The sequence below is a fragment of the Rhinoraja longicauda genome, chromosome 1 (genome assembly GCF_053455715.1).
Source record: "Rhinoraja longicauda isolate Sanriku21f chromosome 1, sRhiLon1.1, whole genome shotgun sequence".
Classification (NCBI taxonomy): Eukaryota; Metazoa; Chordata; class Chondrichthyes; order Rajiformes; family Arhynchobatidae; genus Rhinoraja; species Rhinoraja longicauda.
The window spans coordinates 137,794,625-137,818,282 of record NC_135953.1 but is presented as its reverse complement, the minus strand read 5'-3'; the positions used below and the strand labels follow the sequence as shown (position 1 = coordinate 137,818,282).

At 46.8% G+C, this 23,658-nt stretch overlaps 1 protein-coding gene across 5 annotated transcripts in view; it reads right to left on the bottom strand.

Moving 5' to 3' along the window:
* sorcs2 (sortilin-related VPS10 domain containing receptor 2) overlaps positions 1-23,658 on the bottom strand; it is a 658,785-nt gene that overhangs the window by 167,722 nt on the left and 467,405 nt on the right. For 3 of the 5 annotated variants that reach the window (XM_078407113.1, XM_078407120.1, XM_078407131.1), the window contains exons 5-7: positions 23,055-23,128; positions 2,899-2,963; positions 1,190-1,285 (exon numbers count right to left, since the gene is read on the bottom strand). In XM_078407113.1, coding sequence (XP_078263239.1) covers positions 1,190-1,285; positions 2,899-2,963; positions 23,055-23,128 — 235 coding nt within the window. The remainder of the gene's footprint in view (positions 1-1,189; positions 1,286-2,898; positions 2,964-23,054; positions 23,129-23,658) is intronic. The other 2 variants (XM_078407127.1, XM_078407140.1) reach the window with 1 other exon arrangement.

Sequence of the window (23,658 nt, the reverse complement as noted above, 5' to 3'; positions counted from 1 at the left end):
TAATCCCTGGGATGGCGGGACTGTCACATGAGGAAAGATTGGAAAGACTGGGCTTGTATTCACTGGAATTTAGAAGGATGAGAGGGGATCTTATGGAAACGTATAAAATTATAAAAGGACTGGACAAGCTAGATGCAGGAAAAATGTTCCCAATGTTGGGGGAGTCCAGAACCAGGGGCCACACAGTCTAAGAATAAAGGGGAGGCCATTTAAAACTGAGATGAGAAAAAACTTTTTCACCCAGACAATTGTTAATTTGTGGAATTCTCTGCCACAAAGGGCAGTGGAGGCCAAATCACTGGATGGATTTAAGAGAGAGTTAGATAGAGCTCTAGGGGCTAGTAGAATCAAGGGATATGGGGAGAAGGCAGGCACGGGTTATTGATTGTGGATGATCAGCCATAATCACAATGAATGGCGGTGCTGGCTCAAAGGGCCAAATGGCCTCCTCCTAAAACCTATTTTCTTTGTTTCTATGTTTCTAAATCACTAAAACACTAAATTGTGCTTTTAGAAGCTACACGCATGCCTTAGATTATAGGACGACCACTTTGCAAAGGGGTAATGTGAAGGAACCCATTTATAATTGCATCATTGGGGAAAAAAACAGTTTTTGATGTCTCCAAACTGGGGCACCGTCAGTTGCTGTGACTATGAATCTTAATTGTGATTAAGCTTGGATGTTTAATGATTATTGGGATGGGTCTGAACTGGAAACAAGCCAGAGGTGACTGCTGGCCTGAGGAGATGATCATGTTTCGTACCAATCAGCGGTATGATTTAATGGTGCTTCCAAATGGCACAGTTGGATGCGAAGGAGGTCAGGCAATGCATTCATTGCCTGGAGTCATACTCTGCAGCCGGAACACAGAGACGTCATCAGAGGCATTCTGTAATGCGCTGGCGATATAAATCTCTTCTGTGATATTGAAATTTATTTCAATCTTACTCTTTTCTCTCATCAATGACTCACCCTGTTGCTTGCTGCGGAGCTGTCTTGATATGGGTTTATTTTTGTCCCGCGCATTGAGATACAGTGAAAAAACTTTGCTGGGCGCTATCCAGGCAAATGCTACGTACATGAGTGCATCAGGTAGTTAGTTCCAAAGAGAAAATAAACAAACTGCAGAATATAGTGTTGCGGTGCGATGCAGGCAAGCAGCATCTTTGAGGATCTAGTCTTTTGTACCTTGACATGGGGAAATCCAGGAATAATCCGAGTTAAAGTTGAATCTGATGTTCCTATCCTTCTTCAGTGACACCCCACATTTTTCAGGGTGCAGGGCTAAAGTGAGAGACATAAAAATGCTGGAGTAACTCAGCGGGACAGGCAGCATCTCCGGATAGAAGGAATGGGTGACGTTTCGGGTCGAGACCCTTCTTCAGACAGTGAGAGACCCTATTGTAGGAGGTGGTCCTATTGTATAAATGCGGCATTTAATTAGTTTCTAACAGCAACTTTTGAGAGTGAGAGACATAAAAATGCTGGAGCAACTCAGCGGGACAGGCAGCATTTCCGGATAGAAGGAATGGGTGATGTTTCGGGTCGAGACCCTTCTTCAGACAGTGAGAGACCCTATCGGAGGTGGTCCTCTTGTATAAATGCGGCATTTAATTAGTTTCTAACAGCAACCTTTACGGAGAAGGGGAAAAGATTGAATAGGAATCTGAGGGGTATCTTTTTCACACAAAGGGTGGTGGGTGTATGGAACAAGCTGCCAGGGGAGGTAGCTGAGGCAATGTTTAAGAAACATTTAGATAGGTACATGGATAGGACAGGTTTGGAGGGAGATGGACCAAACGCAGGCAGGTGGGACTAGTGTAGCTGGGACATATTGGCCGGTGTGGGCAAGCTGGGCCGAAGGGTCTGTTTCCACACTGTATCACTCTATGACTCTCTATGACTCTATGGTATTGAGACTTGACTGGAGAAATGAAATTTTCACCACAGTGAAGTCACGGTTCATCACACTGACTTAAAACTGCCCAATATCTGTATCTTGGGAATATAATGAGCTGCACTGGCTGTTAAAAATGATAACACAAGTGAAGCTGGATTGGAGAGAATTGGAGTAAAGACAGAGTTATCATACAAACACCCGAAATGATGAAAACAATTCAGAAACCCATATTTTATATATCATCGTCGGTCACTGGAAGCGAGCATGACTGTCCTCTCCATAGGGTCGGACGCCTGTGCGTGACTTTGTTTAACATGGGGAGACTGGTTCACAGACAGCCACCACACGGTCCTTGACAGATCTGGGTCAGGATCCAGTGGCATGGAGTCCAAGGCGACCGGGAACCCTTTTCTGCTGCAGCCTTCATCCATCCGCCTTCCCAGCCGTTGTGACGCTCCACTAAAGTCAGCCGTCATCCTCCCTCCGCCTGTTCCACCGTTGAGGTCTTGGTCGGATTGCTCTTTGTCAGGGACCCCCCCACTCGACCTTACCGCCATGGGTGACCCTACCAGGAGTGTAGCTCCAGACGGCATCGCTCTCAGGATCTCAGGACCACACAAGTTTCTCCATCGCGACAAGGTGACAATACACGTATCACAATGTTAAACATTGCACAATCAAATTATATTTGAAAAATTGAGCTATTTGAACATGAACAGACATGTCTGAATGAAATAGCAGGCAACATGTTCAGCCCCCATATTCTGTGTACATGTTTTCTGCGCTGTGTCATTTCATGATCCTTCCCCAGGATGCTCTCCAATAAAATGAATTGAAATAAATTAATTTGCTATCATTTATTTTGCTCGCCCAAAGTTGAATTTCAGTAAATCACGATTGGGGTCATCATCGATTGCAATGATCATATCGTACGCATCATTTAACTTATAGATAAATCACTGAAAGTATGTACAGGATATTAACAGTCAATATTTACCTCCACTGTTGTCTTGTATCTCCATGTGAATTAAATCTGGATCACCATCAACACCGGGTACAGACCTGAAATAAGAAATAGTCATGTTTCTTCCCTGTTCCAACCAGCAAAATTAATTCAATATTTCCTGTTCTCTCCATCTGATTCTTCTCTTTCAATTGCTGTATACAATTAATATCGACTTATTTTAAATAATCTGCAAACTATCATATTACAATTTCAAAACTTTCACTTCTGTGTGGTAGAATTATCAGTGTGACCCTGGTGAAGAAATCTAGTCCATTTCCAAAATTGGAGTCATGGTGTTTTTTACTTTGCGTTTGATGGTCATGTTAAACACCATACAGACTGCAGTTGAGGTCAGGATCGAAACCCCTGGACTTTAACAGCTGCCTCGCTGTGCCACTGTTACCAATAGGAGATTTTATTTTGGTTACGTGGTATTATAAAAAAAGACGCAAAGTGCTGGAGTAACTCAGTGGTTCAGGCGGCATCTCCAGTGAACATGGAGAGATGACGTTTCGGGTCGGGACCCTTCGTCAGACTATGCTCAAACATTGTACTGTGCTATATTTAACAGTAATTCCAATTGTATGAGAAATAACACTTTTTATTCATGCAATCTTGAAATATTAAGAGCACTGCATTCAACTGTTATTTATCTAGCAGTGACTGCCTGTAATTTACAGAAATAATGAGCAGCCAGAAAATGTCTATGTGTGACATTTTTAATTGAATGCGCATGGAATTTATATCAAATTCATCTGCACTATTTTAATATTGGCATTAGCCTAGTCACATTTTCATTCAAACCTCAAAATAACTTAAATAAATTATGATTGCTCATATTTCATTACTTTTCTAGCATTGCTCATTGGTAAATATAACTTTTTGGTGGAGAGTGGGCATGAAATGTTTTCAAACTGGATTCAAGTGGAAAGTTCAAAAAATATGTACGAGCCTCACATGAGGCAAGAGGAGAAAATGCTTTTTAATAGTATTTTTTAATCTGACAATGTGGAATAATTGCCCAATTATGTCCCATTTACAAAATGCAGGACGCATCCAATCCGGCCAACTTCTGCCAACCAGTCTACTTTCCATCATTAGCAAAATGAGGAAAGGTGCTCTTGGCAGTTTGATCAGGAGACAACTGCTCACCAAAATGTGGAGTTAAGGTCACATTCAAAACAACCATGAATTTTTTAGATTTTTTTTTTTAGATTTAGAGATACAGCGCAGAAACAGGCCCTTCGGCCCACCGGGTCCGTGCCGCCCAGCAATCCCCACACATTAACACTATCCTACACACACTAGGGACAATTTATTATTTTTTTTTAAACATTTGCCCAGCCAATTAACCTACAAACCTGTACGTCTTTGGAGTGCGGGAGGAAACCGAAGATCTGGGAGAAAACCCACGCAGGTCACGGGGAAAACGTACAAACTCCGTACAGACGGCGCCCGTAGTCAGGATCGAACCTGAGTCTCCGGCGCTGCATTCGCTGTAAGGCAGCAACTCTACCGCTGCGCCACTGTGCCGCCCCAAATGCTCCGCCATTTTTTAAAATGGCGAAGCAAACCTGAGGAACCTCGTGGCCTACTGGACTTCCATGTGTTCTGGACAATGAGACTCAAACATTCAAGAGAGTCAAGTGTTTTCTTGTCATATGTCCCGGATCGAACAATGAAATTCTTACTTGCAGCAGCACAACTTACTGCAGCACAACATTCCTTCCCTGTTTTAGAAACATAGAAAATAGGCACAGGAGGAGGCCATTCGGCCCTTCGAGCCAGCACCGCCATTCGTTGTGATCATGGCTGATCATCCACAATCAGTAACCTGTGCCTGCCTTCTCCCCATATCCCCTGATTCCACTAGCCCCTAGAGCTCTATCTAGCTCTCTTTTAAATTCATCCAGTGAATTGGCCTCCATTGCCTTCTGTGGCAGAGAATTCCATAAATTCACAACTCTCTGGGTGAAAAAGTTACTTCTCACCTCAGTTTTAAATGGCCTCCCCTTTATTCTTAGACTGTGGCCCCTGGTTCTGGACTCCCCCAACATTGGGAAAATTTTTCCTGCATCTAGCTTGCCCAGTACATTTATAATTTTATACATCTCCATAAGATCCCCTCTCATCCTTCTAAATTCCAGTGAATACAAGCCCAGTCTTTCCAATCTTTCCTCATGACAGTCCCTCCATCCCAGGGATTAAACTTGCGCACACGCTGCACTGCCTCAATAGCAAGGATGTCCTTCCTCAAATTAGGAGACCAAAACTGCACACAATAGTCCAAATGTGGTCTCACCTAGGGCCCTATACAACTGCAGAAGGACCTATTTGCTCCTATACTCAAATCCTCTCGTTATGAAGGCCAACATGCCATTAGCTTTCTTCACTGCCTGCTTTACCTGCATGCTCGCTTTCAGTGACTGGTGTACAAGGACACCAAGGTCTCGTTGCACTTCCCCTTTACCCAATCTGACATCATTGAGATAATAATCTGCCTCCTTGTTTTTGCCGCCAAAGTGGATAACCTCACATTTATCTACATTATACTGCATCTGCCATGCATCTGCCCACTCACGCAACCTGTCCAAGTCACCCTGCAACCTCCTAACATCCTCTTCGCAGTTCACACTGCCACCCAGCTTTGTGTCATCTGCAAACTTGCCAGTGTTACTTCTAATTCCATCATCCAAATCATTAACATACATTGTAATTAGTTGCGGCCCCACCACCGAGCCTTGCGGCACTCCACTCGCCACTGCCTGCCATTCTGAAAGGGACACGTTAATTCCTACTCTTTGCTTCTTGTCTGCCAACCAATTCTCTATCCATGTCAATACCCCACCCTCAACACAACGTGCTCTAATTTTGCTCACCAATCTCCTGTGTGGGACCTTGTCAAAGGCTTTCTGAAAGTCTAGATACACTACATCCAATTTGATCGAAGATGGGCCAGGGATCCTCATAAAGTAGATGAGGGAAGCTACATTTTTTTCAAGGAGCTTTCGAGAACATCCTTGATGCGTTTCATTTGACCTCCTGTCCATGTCTTGCCACGATGGAGTGTCCATTTCAGGAGTTTCATGCTGGGCTTGCAAATAATGCAGCTTGTCCTTTGGAGCTGTTTAGCAGTATTTACACCCTCAATGTTGACGGCATGGGCCTTGGAAATGAGGCTGTCGCCAGACTGCTTATGCGGTAAATCGATTTAGAGAACTTTATAGGGACTGCATTTGTTGTACCCCTTTCATAATCATATGATTAGGAAGGATATTCTTGCTATTGAGGGCGTGCAGCGTAGGTTTACTAGGTTAATTCCCGGAATGGCGGCACTGTCATATGTTGAAAGACTGGAGTGACTAGGCTTGTATACACTGGAACTTAGAAGGATGAGAGGAGATCTTATCGAAACGTATAAGATTATTAAGGGGTTGGACACGTTAGAGGCAGGAAACATGTTCCCAATGTTGGGGGAGTCCAGAACAAGGGGCCACAGTTTAAGAATAAGGGGTAGGCCATTTAGAACAGAGATGAGGAAAAACTTTTTCAGTCAGAGAGTTGTGAATCTGTGGAATTCTCTGCCTCAGAAGGCAGTGGAGGCCAATTCTCTGAATGCATTCAAGAGAGAGCTAGATAGAGCTCTTAAGGATAGCGGAGTCAGTGGGTATGGGGAGAAGGCAGGAACGGGGTACTGATTGAGAATGATCAGCCATGATCACATTGAATGGCGGTGCTGGCTCGAAGGGCCGAATGGCCTCCTCCTGCACCTATTGTCTATTGTCTATTGTCTATTGTCTATAATCATTATCATAATCATACTTTATTAGCCAAGTATGTTTTGCAGCATACGAGGAATTTCATTTGCCATACAGTCAGTCAGTCATACCAATAAAAAGCAACAGGACACACAAAATACATTTTAACATGAACATCCACCACAGTGACTCCTCCACATTCCTCACTGTGATGGAAGGTGAGAAAACAGTTCAATCTCTTCCCTTCTTTGTCCTCCAGCGGTCGGGGGCCTCTAACCTTACATTGACGGGACGATCTTGACTCCCGTAGCCTTCCTCATCGGGGCGGTCAAGCTCCTGCATCGGGGGGGGGGGATCTCAGCTCCCCCGCGCCGGGCGATCTGACCCCGGGTGGGGGCTTGTCCAACGTCGTGCGGCTTTTGGAGCTTCCCGACCTTGGTCTCAACCCGAGACTGTGAGCTCCTTGATGCAAAAGTCCGCAGGCCGCGGTTGGAGTGTCGATACCAGGCAAGGGATCGCACGCTCAGATGGTACGTTCATGGCTTTATGTACCTACTCTGGGGTGGTCCATGTTTCAGAGGTTCCGAGGGGCGTGCGGATCAACTGCGCTGTAGGCCACGAATTTAGTGCTGGGTTTGAGGTATATTAATTGTATAAATCATCTTCAGTGCTTGCTGCTGACCAATAGAGAATAGACAATAGGTGCAGGAGTAGGCCATTCGGCCCGTCGAGGCAGCACCGCCATTCAATCTGATCATGGCTGATCATTCTCAATCAGTACCCCGTTCCTGCCCTCTTCCCATTCCCCCTGACTCCGCTATCATTAAGAGCTCTATATAACTAATCTATCTAATGGATCAATATTGGAACAACTCACCTATTCCTCTTCAGAATCGTGCTGTGGAATACGAGCGAGCCAACAGGACGATGATTTGGAGGATGGTGTAATGAACAACCTCTCAGAACAGCAATGGAACATCCTTCAACATTTCTATCCTCAAGTTTTGAATGGATTTTGAAATTATACCCTAATGCTTCTCGTGATGAATGACCTACTCTGGACTATAGGTGCCAATCATTTGCGTTGTTAGGGTGTGTGCACATTATTAATCTAACACTAGATGACCTCCTGTAAGCATTTGCAATAATTACAATCCACCCTGTAAATGGGAATATTTCCCCTCTGACAAAATATTCCAGAATGGCTGTCTGGTAACTCAAATTTCACTGTACCGTAATTGGTACATGTGACAATAAATTGAATCTTGAATCTTGAATCGAGCTATTGCTACACCTATTTCAAACCAAACTAGTTAAAGAAAGTTGCAGGAAGGAACTGCAGATGCTGGTTTAAGAACCTGCTGGTTTAAGAGCATTAGCTGCAAAACAACCAAGTTCAGGAACAGTTTTGTCTACTGAACTGCCCCACCTGACTCGGGGGGTGGGGGAGGGGGTGGGGGAGGGGGTGGGGGAGGGGGTGGGGGTGGGGAGGGGGGGTGGGGTGGGGGGTAGCACCACACCTAGCACTCTGCACTTTATAATCTCATTTAATGTGCAATCAATAATTTACCTGCTCTCATTGATGCCTTTAAATTCACCATTTACATGCTTTAAACTCTAGGTTAAATGCTTTACCTTTTACCATTTACATGCTTTAACCCCCTGTCTATATGTATAGTATTGCACGGTCAAATTGTACTGTACTATAGACAATAGACAATAGAAAATAGACAATAGGTGCAGGAGGAGGCCATTCGGCCCTTCGAGCCAGCACCGCCATTCAATGTGATCATGGCTGATCATTCTCAATCAGTACCCCGTTCCTGCCTTCCCCCCATACCCCCTGACTCCGCTATCCTTAAGAGCTCTATCTAGCTCTCTCTTGAATACATTCAGAGAATTGGCCTCCACTGCCTTCTGAGGCAGAGAATTCCACAGATTCACAACTCTCTGACTTAGAATGTTTTTCCTCATCTCAGTTCTAAATTGCCTACCCCTTATTCTTAAACTGTGGCACCTGGTTCTGGACTCCCCCAACATTGGGAACATGTTTCCTGCCTCTAACGTGTCCAACCCCTTAATAATCTTTTATGTTTCGATAAGATCCCCTCTCATCCTTCTAAATTCCAGTGTCTACAAGCCTAGTCGCTCCAGTCTTTCAACATACGACAATCCCGCCATTCTGGGAATTAACCTAGTAAATCTACGCTGCACGCCCTCAATAGCAAGAATATCCTTCTTCAAATTTGGAGACCAAAACTGCACACAGAAATCCCGGAGTAACTCAGCGGGACAGGCAGCATCTCTGGAGAGAAGGAATGGGTGACGTTTTGGGTCTAGACCCTTCTTTAGACTGCGTCGGGGGAGAAGGAGACACAGAATCTATTCTACATTTTCCGTGATCTCCGTTCCCTTTGTCTCGTTTTCGTACCTTCCACTTCCTTAGCTCAGTGTCCCCCTCTCCCCTGACTCAGTCTGAAGAAGGGTCTCGACCCGAAACGTCACCCGTTCCATCTCTCCAGAGATGCTGCCTGACCTGCTGAGTTACCCCAGCATTTTGTGTCTACCTTTCGTTAAGGAGAGTCACGGGTACAGGGTTTTGCTGCACTTTTCTGTATGTGAATCTTAATAGGGATGGGAAGCACTAACAATCAGCTCTTGGCTTCCTCCATTGCCAGAACGAGGCCACATGCAAACTGGAGGAAGATCCACTTGCCTCGGTCCACTTGAATTTGCTGAACAACTTTGCTTCTGAAAGACCGACTGCATTCTTCACAGAAGGCATGGAGCTTCTCTCCAAGATCCAAAACACTCACAATGCAATGGCCGAGAGGGGCTTATCAGTAAAGGAGACAAGCCACCAATTACTTATTGAGTATTCTCGGTTAGCAAATGACTCCGTTTAGTGTAAGGAAACAACTGCAGATGGTGGTACAAATCGAAGGTATTTATTCACAAAATGCTGGAGTAACTCAGCGGGTCAGGCAGCATCTCAGGAGAGAAGGGATGGGTGACGTTGCGGGTCGAGACAACTTTAGATAGTTCCTCTGTCCCTCTCTTCCCCTCCCCCTTCCCAGTTCTCCCTCTACCTGTCTCCAGCTATATCTGTCCTTTGTCCCGCCCCCCCTGACATCAGTCTGAAGAAGGGTCTCGACCCGAAACGTCACCCATTCCTTCTCTCCTGAGATGCTGCCTGACCTGCTGAGTTACTCCAGCATTTTGTGAATAAATGACTCAGTTTAATAGATTCATAGTCGCTGTGTCAAACAGCTTGGAAACAAGTTGTTCAGCTCAATGCTTTCGCACCGATCAGAGGGCACCCATCCATTTCAATCTCATCCTCCAGCACTTGGCCCATAGCCTTGATGGCTTGGGCGATTTCTTCACTGCTGTCAGCAACTCTGCTTCAACCCCTCTCTCAGGTAGATATTCTGGATACTCGCGACAGTCTGATGTGGCCCAGTCAATAGTAAAAAGGTTCCCCTCAAATCCCTCTAAATCTCTTACCCCCTTACCTCAAATCTACACCAATCAGCCAAAACATGATGACCTCATGAGCCAAAACATTATGACCACCTGCCTAATATGCTGTTGGTCCTCCGTGTGCAGCCCCATACGCAGCAGGGTGCGATGCACTGTATATTGTGACACATTCCTCCCGTGACCACCATTGAAATTTTCTGTGACTTGTGCCACAGTCGACCTTCTGTCGGTTCGGACCAGACGGGATAGCCTTCGTTGCCCTCGCGCATCGATGAGCCTTGGGCGCCCAACACCCTGTCGCCGGTTTGTGGTTTGTCCCTGCTCGGACCACTGTCGGTCGGTACTCACCACTGCTGACCGGGAGCACCCCACAAGCCTTGCTGTTTCAGAGATGCTCTGACCCAGTCGTCTGGCCATAACAATTTGGCCCTTGTCAAAGTCGCTCAGGTCTTTACTCCTGCCCATTTCTCCTGCATCCAACAGGTCAACTTCAAGAACTGACTGTTCACTTGCTGCCTAATATATCCCACCCCTTGACAGGTGCCATTGTAACAAGATAATCAATGTTATTCACTTCGCCTGTCAGTGGTCATGATGTTTTGGCTGATCGGTGTTTGTCCTTCAGGTTTATTCAAGGGGGAATAAGTGGGAAAGCTTCCTGCATATGATTTTATATCCCTCATTCATGCACCAGCCTCACCTCCATCCCTCCAGTAAAAACAACATACAGTCTCTCCCCATGAATAAAGTACACTACCCCATCCTATATCCTGGTGGATCTCGTCCTCAGCCATCATATCCATCCTATGGTGTGGTGACAAAAAACATACGCAAAAAAAACATTACTTTCCCCTGCAACCGCAGGAGATGCGACACCTGGCCCTTTACCTCCCCCCTCGACTCCGTCCGAGGACCCCGACACTCTTTCCAGGTGAGGAAGAGGTTCACCTGCACCTCCTCCAACCTCATCTACTGTATCCGCTGTTCCGGGTGTGGACCCCTGTACATCGGCGAGACCAAGCGCAGGCTCGGCGATCGTTTCGCCGATCGCCTCCGCTCAGTCCGTCTAAAGCTAACTGATCTCCCGGTTCCCAAACACTTTAACTCCCCTTCCCGTTCCCACACTGACCTTTCTGCCCTGGGCCTCCTCCATTGTCAGAGTGAGGCGCAGTGCAAACTGGAGGAACAGCACCTCATGGTTGGCTTGGGTGGCTGAAAACCCCAGCGGTGTGAACTACATTCTATCTCTGTCCCGCCCACTCCCCTGACATCAGTCTGAAGGGTCTCGACCCGAAACGCCTCCCATTCCTTCTCTCCAGAGATGCTGCCTGTCCCGCTGAGTTACTACAGCTTTTTGTGTCTTATACGCAAAAAAATTCCGATCGTCGGAAAAGATTAAAATTTGGGTGACCGACATCGGTACTTTTGGCGAGCTTTGCATGGGAGTTCGGTTATTCACGGGAGCTTGAATTGTCCATCTCCAAACCTAGCTTGTGTCAACCGAGGGGGCAGCTTGTAAAAATAGTGGGTAAGAAAAGATCTGAACCAGAGGGAGTGAGCAACAGTCCGAGAGATTGTGGGATGAGATGGTGGGTGGGTTGTGGAGGTTTGGCTTAGTGGGAAGAAGGATCATTAGGAGGTGCAAAGACTGCAAGTCAGGATGAGCTCGTGATGGGGCTAGAGGTCAAGAGACTAAAGTCATTATCTGCAGAAAGCATTTTCTCTTGACCCCCAAGCAGTTTAGTTTAGTTTAGAGATACAGCGCGGAAACCGGCCCTTTCGGTCCACCGGGTCCGCGCCGTCCAGCGATCCCCGCACATTAACACCATCCTATACCCACGAGGGACAATTTTGACATTTACCAAGCCAATTAACCTACAAACCTGTACGCCTCTAGAGTGTGGGAGGAAACCGAAGATCTCGGAGAAAACACACGCTGGTCACGGGGTGAACGTACAAACTACGTACAGACAGCACCCATAGTCGGGATGGAACCCGGGTCTCCGGCGCTGCATTCGCTGTAAGGCAGCAACTCTACCGCTGTGCCACCCTGTCCTGACATATTTGTCAGTGTTGACAAATGTTATTTGTTTGCGACAGCCTTCATCCGCTTGGTTTCTGAGTCCAAGGAGATCTGACTTGGAGTCAACAAATTCAAATGACTCCTAATATCTGAGGCTTGCTGCTTTATTGGCAAAACGGACCAGTTACAGGCCTTTTGAGTTGAGGGGAACTGCAGATGCTGGTTTAAACCGTAGATAGACACAAAAAGCTGGAGTAACTCAGCAAGACAGGCAGCATCTCTGGCGAGAAGGAATGGGCGACGTTTCGGGTCGAGACCCTTCTTACAGGCCTTAAATTGAATCTTGAATCGTGAATCTTGAATCTTAAGTTTGTGGCCGGGGTGAGAGAGGTCAGAGATGATCCTAGCCGCTCGCTTCCTGCCCCTTTGCAGCGTACAGTTTGTTGATGGCTGGGAAGTTGCAGTCTCAGCTACAGTTTCAGTAGGTTTCAGTTTTAGAGCTTCCACATTTTCAACCAAAGATAATAGAGCAGAGCAAGATAGACCACTCGACCCTAAAAACCGTAGTACGTCACGGCGCCATTTTAGTAGGCAGAAACTTGCCGAAACATTTAAAAAGAAAAATAACAAAAATCTGTGAATTGATAGATGAGATATATTCTGCATTTCTAAGGTATCATCACACATACTGTTCCCCCAAAACACTGATTACACTGCGAGAGGCAGAGCGAACGGCGGGCTTTGCGTACTAAAATGGCGGACGTCACGCTCTTTTGCGTACTACACTTCAGTCTAGGCGATTTCAACGGAGTAGTCCATCTTGTTCTTCTAGTATCTTTGTTTTCAACCCATCAGAAGCTCTGATAATGACCAACCACTCACCAGTGTGTATCCCGTACTATTGATCTGTGTGGATAATCTAAAGAGGACAATCTTCCTCCAATGTTTTTATAATGCTTTATAATTCTAAAGCGCCAAGCTCTCAGCGCTTGTTATGCTACAAAGCACGAGCCACATCACCATACATAATTAGATCTGATCCCAGAAGATCAGGGGTGTTAAGCTTATGCAGCGGCAGAAGCTTGCTGTGCTTAGCTTCTGTGTGATTCATGGAGTTTGGAAGAACGACACACTCTTGTTATCTGCAGATAAGAGTCAGAGTTGTAAAGCACATGAATGGCCCCTGTGGCCTACCATGGTCCATGCAAAAATGTTTATTTGCATCTACACTCATTCTGCTTGCCTGCATTGGGGATATCAATTAAAGGGCATTTGGACAGGTACATGGATAGGACAGGTGTGGAGGGGTATGGGCCAAATGTGGGCAGGTGGGACTATTGTCAGCATGGCTAGATTGAGCTGAAGGGCCTGTTTCTGTGCTTAGTGACCCAATGGGTGCAGAGGAAATGGAAAGGTGACATTTTGGGTCCTGACCCTTTTCAAGACCGCAATACGGGTGTAGGAAGCTGAAAAACAGACAACGACTGGAAAGTAATGTAGGTGGTGTAAGTGACCAAGTTTTTAGTTTTAGTTTTAGATATGCAGTGTGGGAACAGGCCCTTCGGCCTGCCAAGTCCGCATCGATCAGCGATCCCCAAACACTAACACTATCCTGCACAACCTAGAGACAATTTACATTCATACCAAGCCAATTAATCTGCAAATCTGCACGTCTTTGGTGTGTGAGAGGATACCGAAGATATCGGAGAAAACCCACGCAGGTCACAGGGAGAACGGACAAACTCCGTACAGACGGCACCCGTAGTCGGGATCGAACCCGGGTTTCTGGCGCTGTAAGGCAGCAACTCTACCGCTGCGCCACCGTGCCTTGCCTATTTAAATGCCCCATATTGAGTTGTGGATTTGTTTCTGTTCATACAGGCTGGGCATATTATTTCAACCCATACCTACCTATCATTCTGTCCTGGGTGTCCTCCATTGCCAGATTGAGGCTACACAGAAATTTTGGGAACATCATTTTCCGCTTGGGCAACTTACAACCCAGTGGTATGAATATTGATTTCTCTAACTGCAAATATTCCCTCTGCATTCCCTCTCTCTCCATCCCTCCCCCACCCGAGTCGTAGCAGCTTCAAAGTTATCTTGTTGAGTCTCATTGTCTGTAACTGGTTCTCACCCAGCAAACTGCTAACAGTGGCCTGTTTCCTTTATCATCGTTACTTTATTTTGCATATCATTTGTTCGATATCCCTCTGCATCACCGTCTACATCTGTCGTTTCCCTTTTCCCCTGACATCAGTCTGAAGACGGGTCTCGACCCGAAACGTCACCCGTTCCATCTCTCCAGAGATGCTGCCTGGCTTGCTGAGTTACTCCAGCATTTTGTGTCTACCTTCCTTTCTACCGATATCCTTCATGCCTCACTACATTTCACTCCTCCTCTCTTCTTACTTGCAAGCCCATTATCTCCTTTTCATCTCTATCACTCACTCTGCCCATGTCACCGTTGTCTTTTTTTCCTGCTTTCTCCACCTGACTACAATGTTTTAAGAAGGGTCAGAACTAGGGTTGGCAACTGTCCCGTATTAGCCGGGACATCCCGTATTTTGGGCTAAATTGGTTTGTCCCGTACGGGACCACCCTTGTCCCGTATTAGGCCCGGACGGTGCTGTAGGCCTGGACACTGTAGACAATAGACAATGGACAATAGGTGCAGGAGGAGGCCATTCGGCCCTTCGAGCCAGCACCGCCATTCAATGTGATCATGGCTGATCATTCTCAATCAGTACCCCGTTCCTGCCTTCTCCCCATACCCCCTGACTCCGCTATCCTTAAGAGTTCTATCTAGCTCTCTCTTGAATGCATTCAGAGAATTGGCCTCCACTGCCTTCTGAGGCAGACAATTCCACAGATTTACAACTCTCTGACTGAAAAAGTTTTTCCTCATCTCCGTTCTAAATGGCCTACCCCTTATTCTTAAACTGTGACCCCTGGTTCTGGACTCCCCCAACATTGGGAACATGTTTCCTGCCTCTAACGTGTCCAACCCCTTAATAATCTTATACGTTTCGATAAGGTCCCCTCTCATCCTTCTACTGTAGCCCAGGGGCTGCTGTAGTCCCAGACTGTGTAGGCCCAGGCGCTGCCTAACGGAGGTTGCGTAGCAACCCACCTCCCGTCCCGGGCGGCCGCCATTGGTGGAGCGGGAGCACGTGGCCGCTGGTTGGGTGAGGTCACGTGGGGCGCGGGGCGGTGACGTTCACCCTTTGTCCCTTACTTGGGAGTGAGGAAGTTGGCAACCCTAATCAGGACCCAAAAGGTCACCTTTCCATTTTCTCCACAGAGAGAATCACAGTGTCAGTAAGCACAGAAACAGCCCCTTCAGCTCAACTCACCCAAGCTAACAATAGTCCCACGTTAGGCCGCTACCTCCTCGAAACCTTTCCTATCCGTGTGAAAGAGTTTTAGAACTGAAAGGGTTAAGGGTGTACGTGCAGAGGAATGGCTCAGGCAGGAAATATGTGGAAACAAGATAAAATGCCGTGATTAGCTGAAATTGCAATGTTTTTTTCCTGCATGACAAAAGAAACAGATCCAAGGTGTTGGGACTAAAAAGATAAGACTCCGTATCACACAGTCTTGAACCAGACAAGATAAGAACTGGTGCCAGAAAAGATAAGAACTGTGCTGAGGAATGTGCGCGATTAACTACCCGTGAATACTCAGGTATAAATGTACTGTCTGTGCACAATTCAAGTGAGTGGGACCACGAGGGGCAGCAAGTATGTAGCCATACTCAGGGTTGCTCTCCCACTCCCGCATGCATGAATAAAAAGGGTATTGTTTCATTCTTAAGATGACCAATGTGGTTTGTTGTCTGATAGCGCGGATCGAACTTTATCACATGTACCTGTCCAAATGCTTTTTAATTTATATTATAGTACCTACCTCCTCAGGTAGCTCATTCCATGTACCCACCACTCTGCAGAGAGAAGTTACCCCACAGGTTCCTCTTATATCTTAGGTCGACACAAAATGCTGGAGTAACTCAGCGGGTCAAGCAACATCTCTGGAGAGAAGCAGTGGGTGACGTTTCGGGTCGAGACCTTTCTTCAGATCCGAAACGTCACCCATTCCTTCTCTCGAGGCAGAGGCAGGAAACATGCTAGAAACATGCAGGAAACACGTTAGAGGCAGGAAACATGTTCCCGATGTTGGGCGAGTCCCAAACCAGGGGCCACAGTTTAAGAATAAGGGGTAGGCCATTTAGAACGGAGGTGAGGAAAATATTTTGCACTCACGAGAGTTATGAGGCTGTGGAACTCTCTGCCTAAGAAGGCAGTGGAGGCCAATTCCCTGGATGCTTTCAAGAGAGAGTTAGATAGAGCTCGTAATGATAGCGGAGTCAGGGGATATGAGGAGAAGGCAGGAACAGGGTACTGATTGTGGATGATCAGCCATGATCACGGTGAATGGTGGTGCTGGCTTGAAGGGCCGAATGGCCTCCTCCTGCACCGATTGTCTATTGTCTACCTTCGATTTAAACCAGCATCTGCGGGGTTTTTCCTACCTCCTCTGGAAGCTTGTTCCATACCCCCACTACCCTTTGTGTGAAAAAGTTACCCTCAGATCTCTATTAGAACTTTCCCCTTTCACATTAAACCTATGTCCTCTAGTTCTTGATTCTCCTATTCTTGCTGAAAGACTCTGTCCTAATCGGCCCAATCTCTCCCAATAGCTCAGGCCTTCAAGTACCGGCAACAACCCTCACAAGTCTTCTCTGCATCATTCCTATAACAGCGTGATCACAATTGAACACAATACTCCAAATGCAGCTTCACCAACATCTCGCACAACTGTAAAGTAGCATCCCAACCTCCATACAGAAACAAGAAGCATATCGAAGGGTCTGACCCAAAACGTCACCTATCCATGTTCTCCGGAGATGCTGCCTGACCCGCTTAGCTACTCCAGCACTTTGTGCCCTTTCATTCCATCTTCCATACTTTACACTCAATACCCTGACTGATGAAGGAAGGCCAATGCACTGAAAACCTTCTTGACCACAAAATCTGCATATGACATACACATTCTACATCCCGCAGCTCCGCTCTTGCTCCCCCTCCCCCCACTCGTAACAAGGACGGAATCCCCTCGTTCTCACCTTCCACCCCACCAGCCAGCGGATCCAACATATCATCCACCAACATTTCCGTCACCTACAACGGGACCCCACCACTGGCCATATCTTCCCATCCCCTCCCCTTTCTGCGTTCCGCAGAGACCGTTCCCTCTGTAACTCCCTGGTCCACTCGTCCCTTCCTACCCAAACCACCCCATCCCCGGGCACTTTCCCCTGCAACCGCACGAGATGCAACACCTGTCCCTTTACCCCCCCACCCCTCAACTTCATCCAAGGACCCAAACAGTCTTTCCAGGTGAGACAGAGGTTCACCTGCACCTCCTCCAACCTCATCTATTGCATCCGCTGCTCCAGATGTCAACTTATTTACATCGGCGAAACCAAACGCAGGCTCGGCGATCGCTTTGCTCAACACCTGCGCTCGGTCCGCGTTGGCCAAACTGATCTCCCGGTGGCCGAGCACTTCAACTCCCCCTCCCATTCCCAGTCTGACCTTTCTGTCATGGGCTTCCTCCAGTGCCACAGTGAGGCCCACCGGAAATTGGAGGAACAGCACCTCATATTTCGCCTGGGCAGCTTGCAGCCCAGTGGTATGAACATCGACTTCTCCAACTTTAGATAGTTCCTCTGTCCCTCTCTTCCCCTCCCCCTTCCCAGATCTCCCACTGTCTTCCTGTCTCCGTCTATATCCTTCCTTTGTCCCGCCCCCCTGACATCAGTCTGAAGAAGGGTCTCGACCCGAAACGTCACCCATTCCTTCTCTCCCGAGATGCTGCCTGACCTGCTGAGTTACTCCAGCATTTTGTGAATAAATACCTTTGATTTGTACCACCATCTGCAGTTATTTTCTTATACTACACATTCAAGGAACTATATACAGGACCTGCACTCCTCGATCCCTCTGCTCTACATCATTTCCCAGGGCCCTGCCATTCACTGTGTAGGTCCTGCCCTGGTTTAACTTCCCAAAATGCACCACCTCGCGCTTATCTGCATTAAACCCCATTAGCCATTCGTCAGCCCACTTGCCCAACCGGTCAAGATTACCATACCATACCATACACATACAGCCGGAAACAGGCCTTTTCGGCCCACCAAGTCCATGCCGCCCAGCGATCCCTGTACATTAACACTATCCTACACACACTAGGGACAATTTTTACATTTACCCAGCCAATTAACCTACATACCTGTACGTCTTTGGAGTGTGGGAGGAAACCGAAGATCTCGGAGAAAACCCACGCAGGTCACGGGGAGAACGTTCAAACTCCTTACAGTGCAGCACCCGTAGTCAGGATCGAACCTGAGTCTCCGGCGCTGCATTAGCTGTAAAGCAGCAACTCTACCACTGCGCTACCGTGCTATAATTTTTGATTATCGTCTTTGCTTTCTACAAGACCACCCATTTTAGTGTCATTTGCAAACTTACTAATCGTGCTTTCGACATTCTCATCCCAATTGTTGATATCAACCACGAACAGCAATCCCTGAGGAACACCATTTGTCACCAGACCTCAGGTCTGAAGGACAACCTTCCACCATCGACCTTTTGCTTCCTTCCGTGAAGCCAATTCCCTATGAATGAATGGCGGGTCTGTCATATGTTGAAAGACTGGACCGGACTAGGCTTGTATTCACTGGAATTTAGAAGGATGAGAGAGGATCTTATCGAAACGTATAAGATTATTAAGGGGTTGGACACGTTAGAGGCAGGAAACATGTTCCCAATGTTGGGGGAGTCCAGAGCAAGGGGCCACGGTTTAAGAATAAGGGGTAGGCCATTTAGAACGGAGATGAGGAAAAGCTTTTTCAGTCAGAGAGTTGTGAATCTGTGGAATTGGCAGTGGAGGCCAATTCTCTGAATGCATTCAAGGGAGAGCTAGATAGATCTCTCAAGGATAGCGGAGTCAGGGGGTACGGGGAGAAGGCAGGAACGGGGTACTGATTGAGAATGATCAGCCATGATCACATTGAATGGCGGTGATGGCTCGAGGGCCGAATGGCCTCCTCCTGCACCTATTGTCTATTGTCTATTGTTTATTTTCTATGATGCCTGGCCTGCTGAGTTACTCCAGCACTTTGTTTTTTTTTCCCCTCACGATTCCTTGCATCTACATTTTATTTCAACCACTTATTATACAGAACACCAGAATATCTGTTGCCAAAGGTCTGAAACAAACATTGCACAATGGCGTCACGGTGGCGCAGCTGTAGAGTTGCTGCCTTACAGCATCTGCAGCGCCGGAGACCTGGGTTCAATCCCAACTACGGGTGCTGTCTGTACGGAGTTTGTACGTTCTCCCCCTGACTGCGTGGGTTTTCTCCGAGATCTTCGGTTTCCTCCCACACTCCAAAGACGTACAGGTTTGTAGGTTAATCGGCTTGGTATCAGTGCAAATTGTCCCTCGTGTGTGTAGGATAGTGTTAATGTGCGGGGATCGCTGGCCGGCGCAGACCCGGTGGGCCGAAGGGCCTGTTTCCGCGCTGTATCTCTAAACAAAACGAAACTAAACATATATAAGTGAACGGACTGAATGTATCCTGCAGTCAATCTTGATATATTATTGTTCTAGACACTATTATTGCCTTCAATGAAGGATGATATATTGATAGTTCCACATCGCTTCTCAGTTAAGTAAGGAGGAACAGAATAAAAGTCTGCAGATGGCACATTACCATCAGGTTTAGTACATTGCTGCTTGCTGGAATAGCCGAACGGTGATATAAAGTGACGGAAACAGACAACACACTTCACCACAATGAGCAGAGATGATGGCAGAGGAGGAATGCAGTGGATATATGTTGGCCAGCTCATGTGACTCAAGTGGAGATATTCCCGAGGGAGGATAATATTGTCAAGGTCACAACGACCTCAGAACAAAGAAATCCAGTGATACCCAAGGAAACAAACATATTGCTTGTGGTATTTATTCACAAAACGCTGGAGTAACTCAGCAGGTCAGGCAGCATCTCGGGAGAGAAGGAATGGGTGACGTTTCGGGTCGAGACCCTTCTTCAGACTGAGCTTGTGGTGGTAAGGAAGGAGGAAATAAATATTTGTACGCGTACTTGCCAGATGAACTACAAAAGACTCAAACGAGGCCATACTAATAACCTTAAATTAAATTATAACTTGCCGAAGTCAGAAACTGAAGAGCTACATTTGACAAGTTTAACCAGGAACCAGGGGAAATGGCTGATAAATAAATGCACTGTCAGGTTAAAAGTGGCAAGGAGCAGTTTGCAGACTTTGAGACTGATAAACAATCTGAGGGGTGAAAATAAATGGTTGTCATTTTTGGTCAATACCCTATGTCAAGACTGTGAGTGGAGAGGGGAGATAGCCAGTATTGAGAGAGGAGTGCTGTGATCATAAGGAATAGTTGAATTAGGCCATTCGGCCCATCAGGTCTACTCCGCCATTTAATCATGGCAGGATAGTATTAACGTGCAGGGATCGCTGGACGGCGCAGACTCGGTGGGGCGATGGGACTGTTTCCATGCTGCATCTTTAAACTAAACTCAACTAGCGCAGCGCAGCGGTAGAGTTGCTGCTTTACAGCGAATGCAGCGCCGGAGACTCAGGTTCGATCCTGACTACGGGTGCTGCACTGTAAGGAGTTTGTACGTTCTCCCCGTGACCTGCGTGGGTTTTCTCCGAGATCTTCGGTTTCCTCCCACACTCCAAAGACGTACAGGTATGTAGGTTAATTGGCTGGGTAAATGTAAAAATTGTCCCTAGTGGGTGTAGAATAGTGTTAATGTGCGGGGATCGCAGGGCGGCACGGACTTGGTGGGCCGAAAAGGCCTGTTTCCGGCTGTATATATATGATATGATATGATGATATGATGATATGATATGATGATAAGATGAGCTCTGGCTTCAAACGGGACTTCAATGCCCGATGTGGTGGAACCTCCAACAAACTACTTAGATCTTGCGAGGTCACGAGTAACACAGGGCACAAACACAGACTCTCACAAAGTATGCTATACTTGCTTCTGCAGAAGATAAAGGAGACCTGGCTTGTCCGCTTTGTGGATTTGTTGGAAAGGAAGGAACTGCAGATGCTGGTTTACACCGAAGACAGACGCAAAATGACGGAGTAACTCAGCGGGACAGGCAGCATCTATGGAGAGAAGGAATGGGTGACATTTCAGATTGAGACCCTTCTTCAGCCTGAAGAAAACTCTCGACCCAAAACGTGACCCATTCCTTCTGTCCAGAGATGCTGCCTGTCCCGCTGAGTTACTCTGGCATTTTGTGTCTAGCTTGTGGATTTGATGTGCTACAAGTGTCCACTTTCTATTACCCAGCCTTTCTTAGCAACCCCCAGTCCTCCAAGTCGCAGCAGAAATCAGATCCATGTCCTTCAATACTCCATGCCACACTCTTTCCTAACATACTGCGGGAATATCTGTGAAATAATATGTTCAAAATAACCCAGTTTAGTCAACATGCCTGGCCCATCTTCATTCTACCAGAAGGTACAAGACGTATGGATTGATGGTCTAATTCTATTAAAAAAATCAGAAGAAATATACACAAGTGACTTTCTATATTGGTTTTGAAATTCAATGATAGCAAGATGCGTTACTGCAAATCTACTTTAGAAACGAAATCACACACAAAAACACAGAAACTGTTTCCAAAAGTTCAGAAATATGGCACTCTGTGTCAGGATATTCCATCTGCTTACATCAGTGGTTCCCAAACTTTGGTGCATGAGTTCCTTGCGGGAGGGAGGTGATGAAAGGACTACAATCAGTAACCCATGCCTTGCCTTCTCCCCACACCCCTTCATTCCACTAGCCGCTCGACCTCTATCTAACTCTCTCTTAAATCCATCCAGTGATTTGGCTTCCACTGCCCTCTGTGGCAGAGAATTCCACAAATTCACAACTCTCTGGGTGAAAAAGTTTCTTCTCACCTCAGGTCTAAATGGCCTCCCCTTTATTCTAGGACTGTGGCCCCTGGTTCTGGACTCCCCCAACATTGGGAACATTTTTTCCTGCATCTAGCTTGTCCAGTCCTTTTATAATTGTATATGTTTCTATGAGTTCCCCCTCTCATCCTTCATTTGAAAAAGTTTGGAATGACTGCCGATATCGTGACAAAACACGCGATAAGCTTGATAAATGCTAAACACAAGCTGTCGTTGCTTCAGTGGATGCATGAAACCAACCAAGACTGACAACATCTACCTACTCTCTGGCCTTGCACCTCCTGGAATCAGAAGAGCTGTCGCCAGTCAAAAAGAACGCCTCAGACAATCAGAGGATGGCCAGCCTTTGCTCCCTCAGCGTTTGAAATCACGCAGAAGTTTCCCAGCGTTTGAAATCACGCAGAAGTTTCCTCTCTTCTGTCCATCCCCTGGAATGCAGTGCATCGTCCAGAAGGCTCAAACTCTGGGAAGAGAGACTAGAGAAATCTCCGGAAGACACTCACGTGGCAATCGATCCTTCTGAGAAACTCCCGCCAGGTTCTGACCGACCGTGGATAACCTGGCGCCGTCTCAACAGACTGCGGACAGGCGTGGGGAGGACCAAATGGAATGTGCTGAAGTGGGGACGTACTGAAGATGCGGCAGGCTGCGAGTGTGGACGGGGCCTCCAGACTGTGGAGCATCTCCTGAGCTGTGACATGCTGCATGACACACGCACTGTAAAGGATCTCGCAGAGGCCAACGACCTGGCACTAAAATTGCCCGCTATTGGCAAACAGCTGTGTGATGACACGAAATAAATAAATAAGTCTGATAAATAATGTGATGCTCACCAATAAAATCGTTCCTTTGTCACTTGTTCTTGCAGCAACTCCCATTTCTTTCCAAAATCAACAGAAACATATAGCTACGAGAAAGGAAACAAGTAATTATTATACCAGTGCTTCAAAAATGCACATGTAATGCACACTGTCACTTCATTCTTTAACGCCAGCTAACTACATAGCCCCTGGCACTGGAGCTCCTTTGAGGATTCATGTGGTCTTCTTAAGATCGGGTCTGCAATCCACCTCCAGGCTCTGTGGCAGACACATCCAAGGAATGACAAGAAGCGATTATTCACCTTATGTGGAGGAGGTCTAGGTGCCGTATCTATCTGATATTCCGTGTGAACACCAGTGTCATTATTCAGGAAAATTAATAGCAAAACATATGGACGGTCACGGTGGCGCAGCGGTAGAGTTGCTGCCTTACAGCGCTTGCAGCGCCGGAGACCCGGGTTCCATCCCGACTACGGGCGCCGTCTGTAGGGAGTCTGCACGTTCTCCATGTGACCTGCGTGGGTTTTCTCCGGGATCTCCGGTTTCCTCCCGCACTCCAAAGACGTACAGGTTTGTAGGGTAATTGGGCTTGGTATAAGTGTAAATTGTCCCTAGT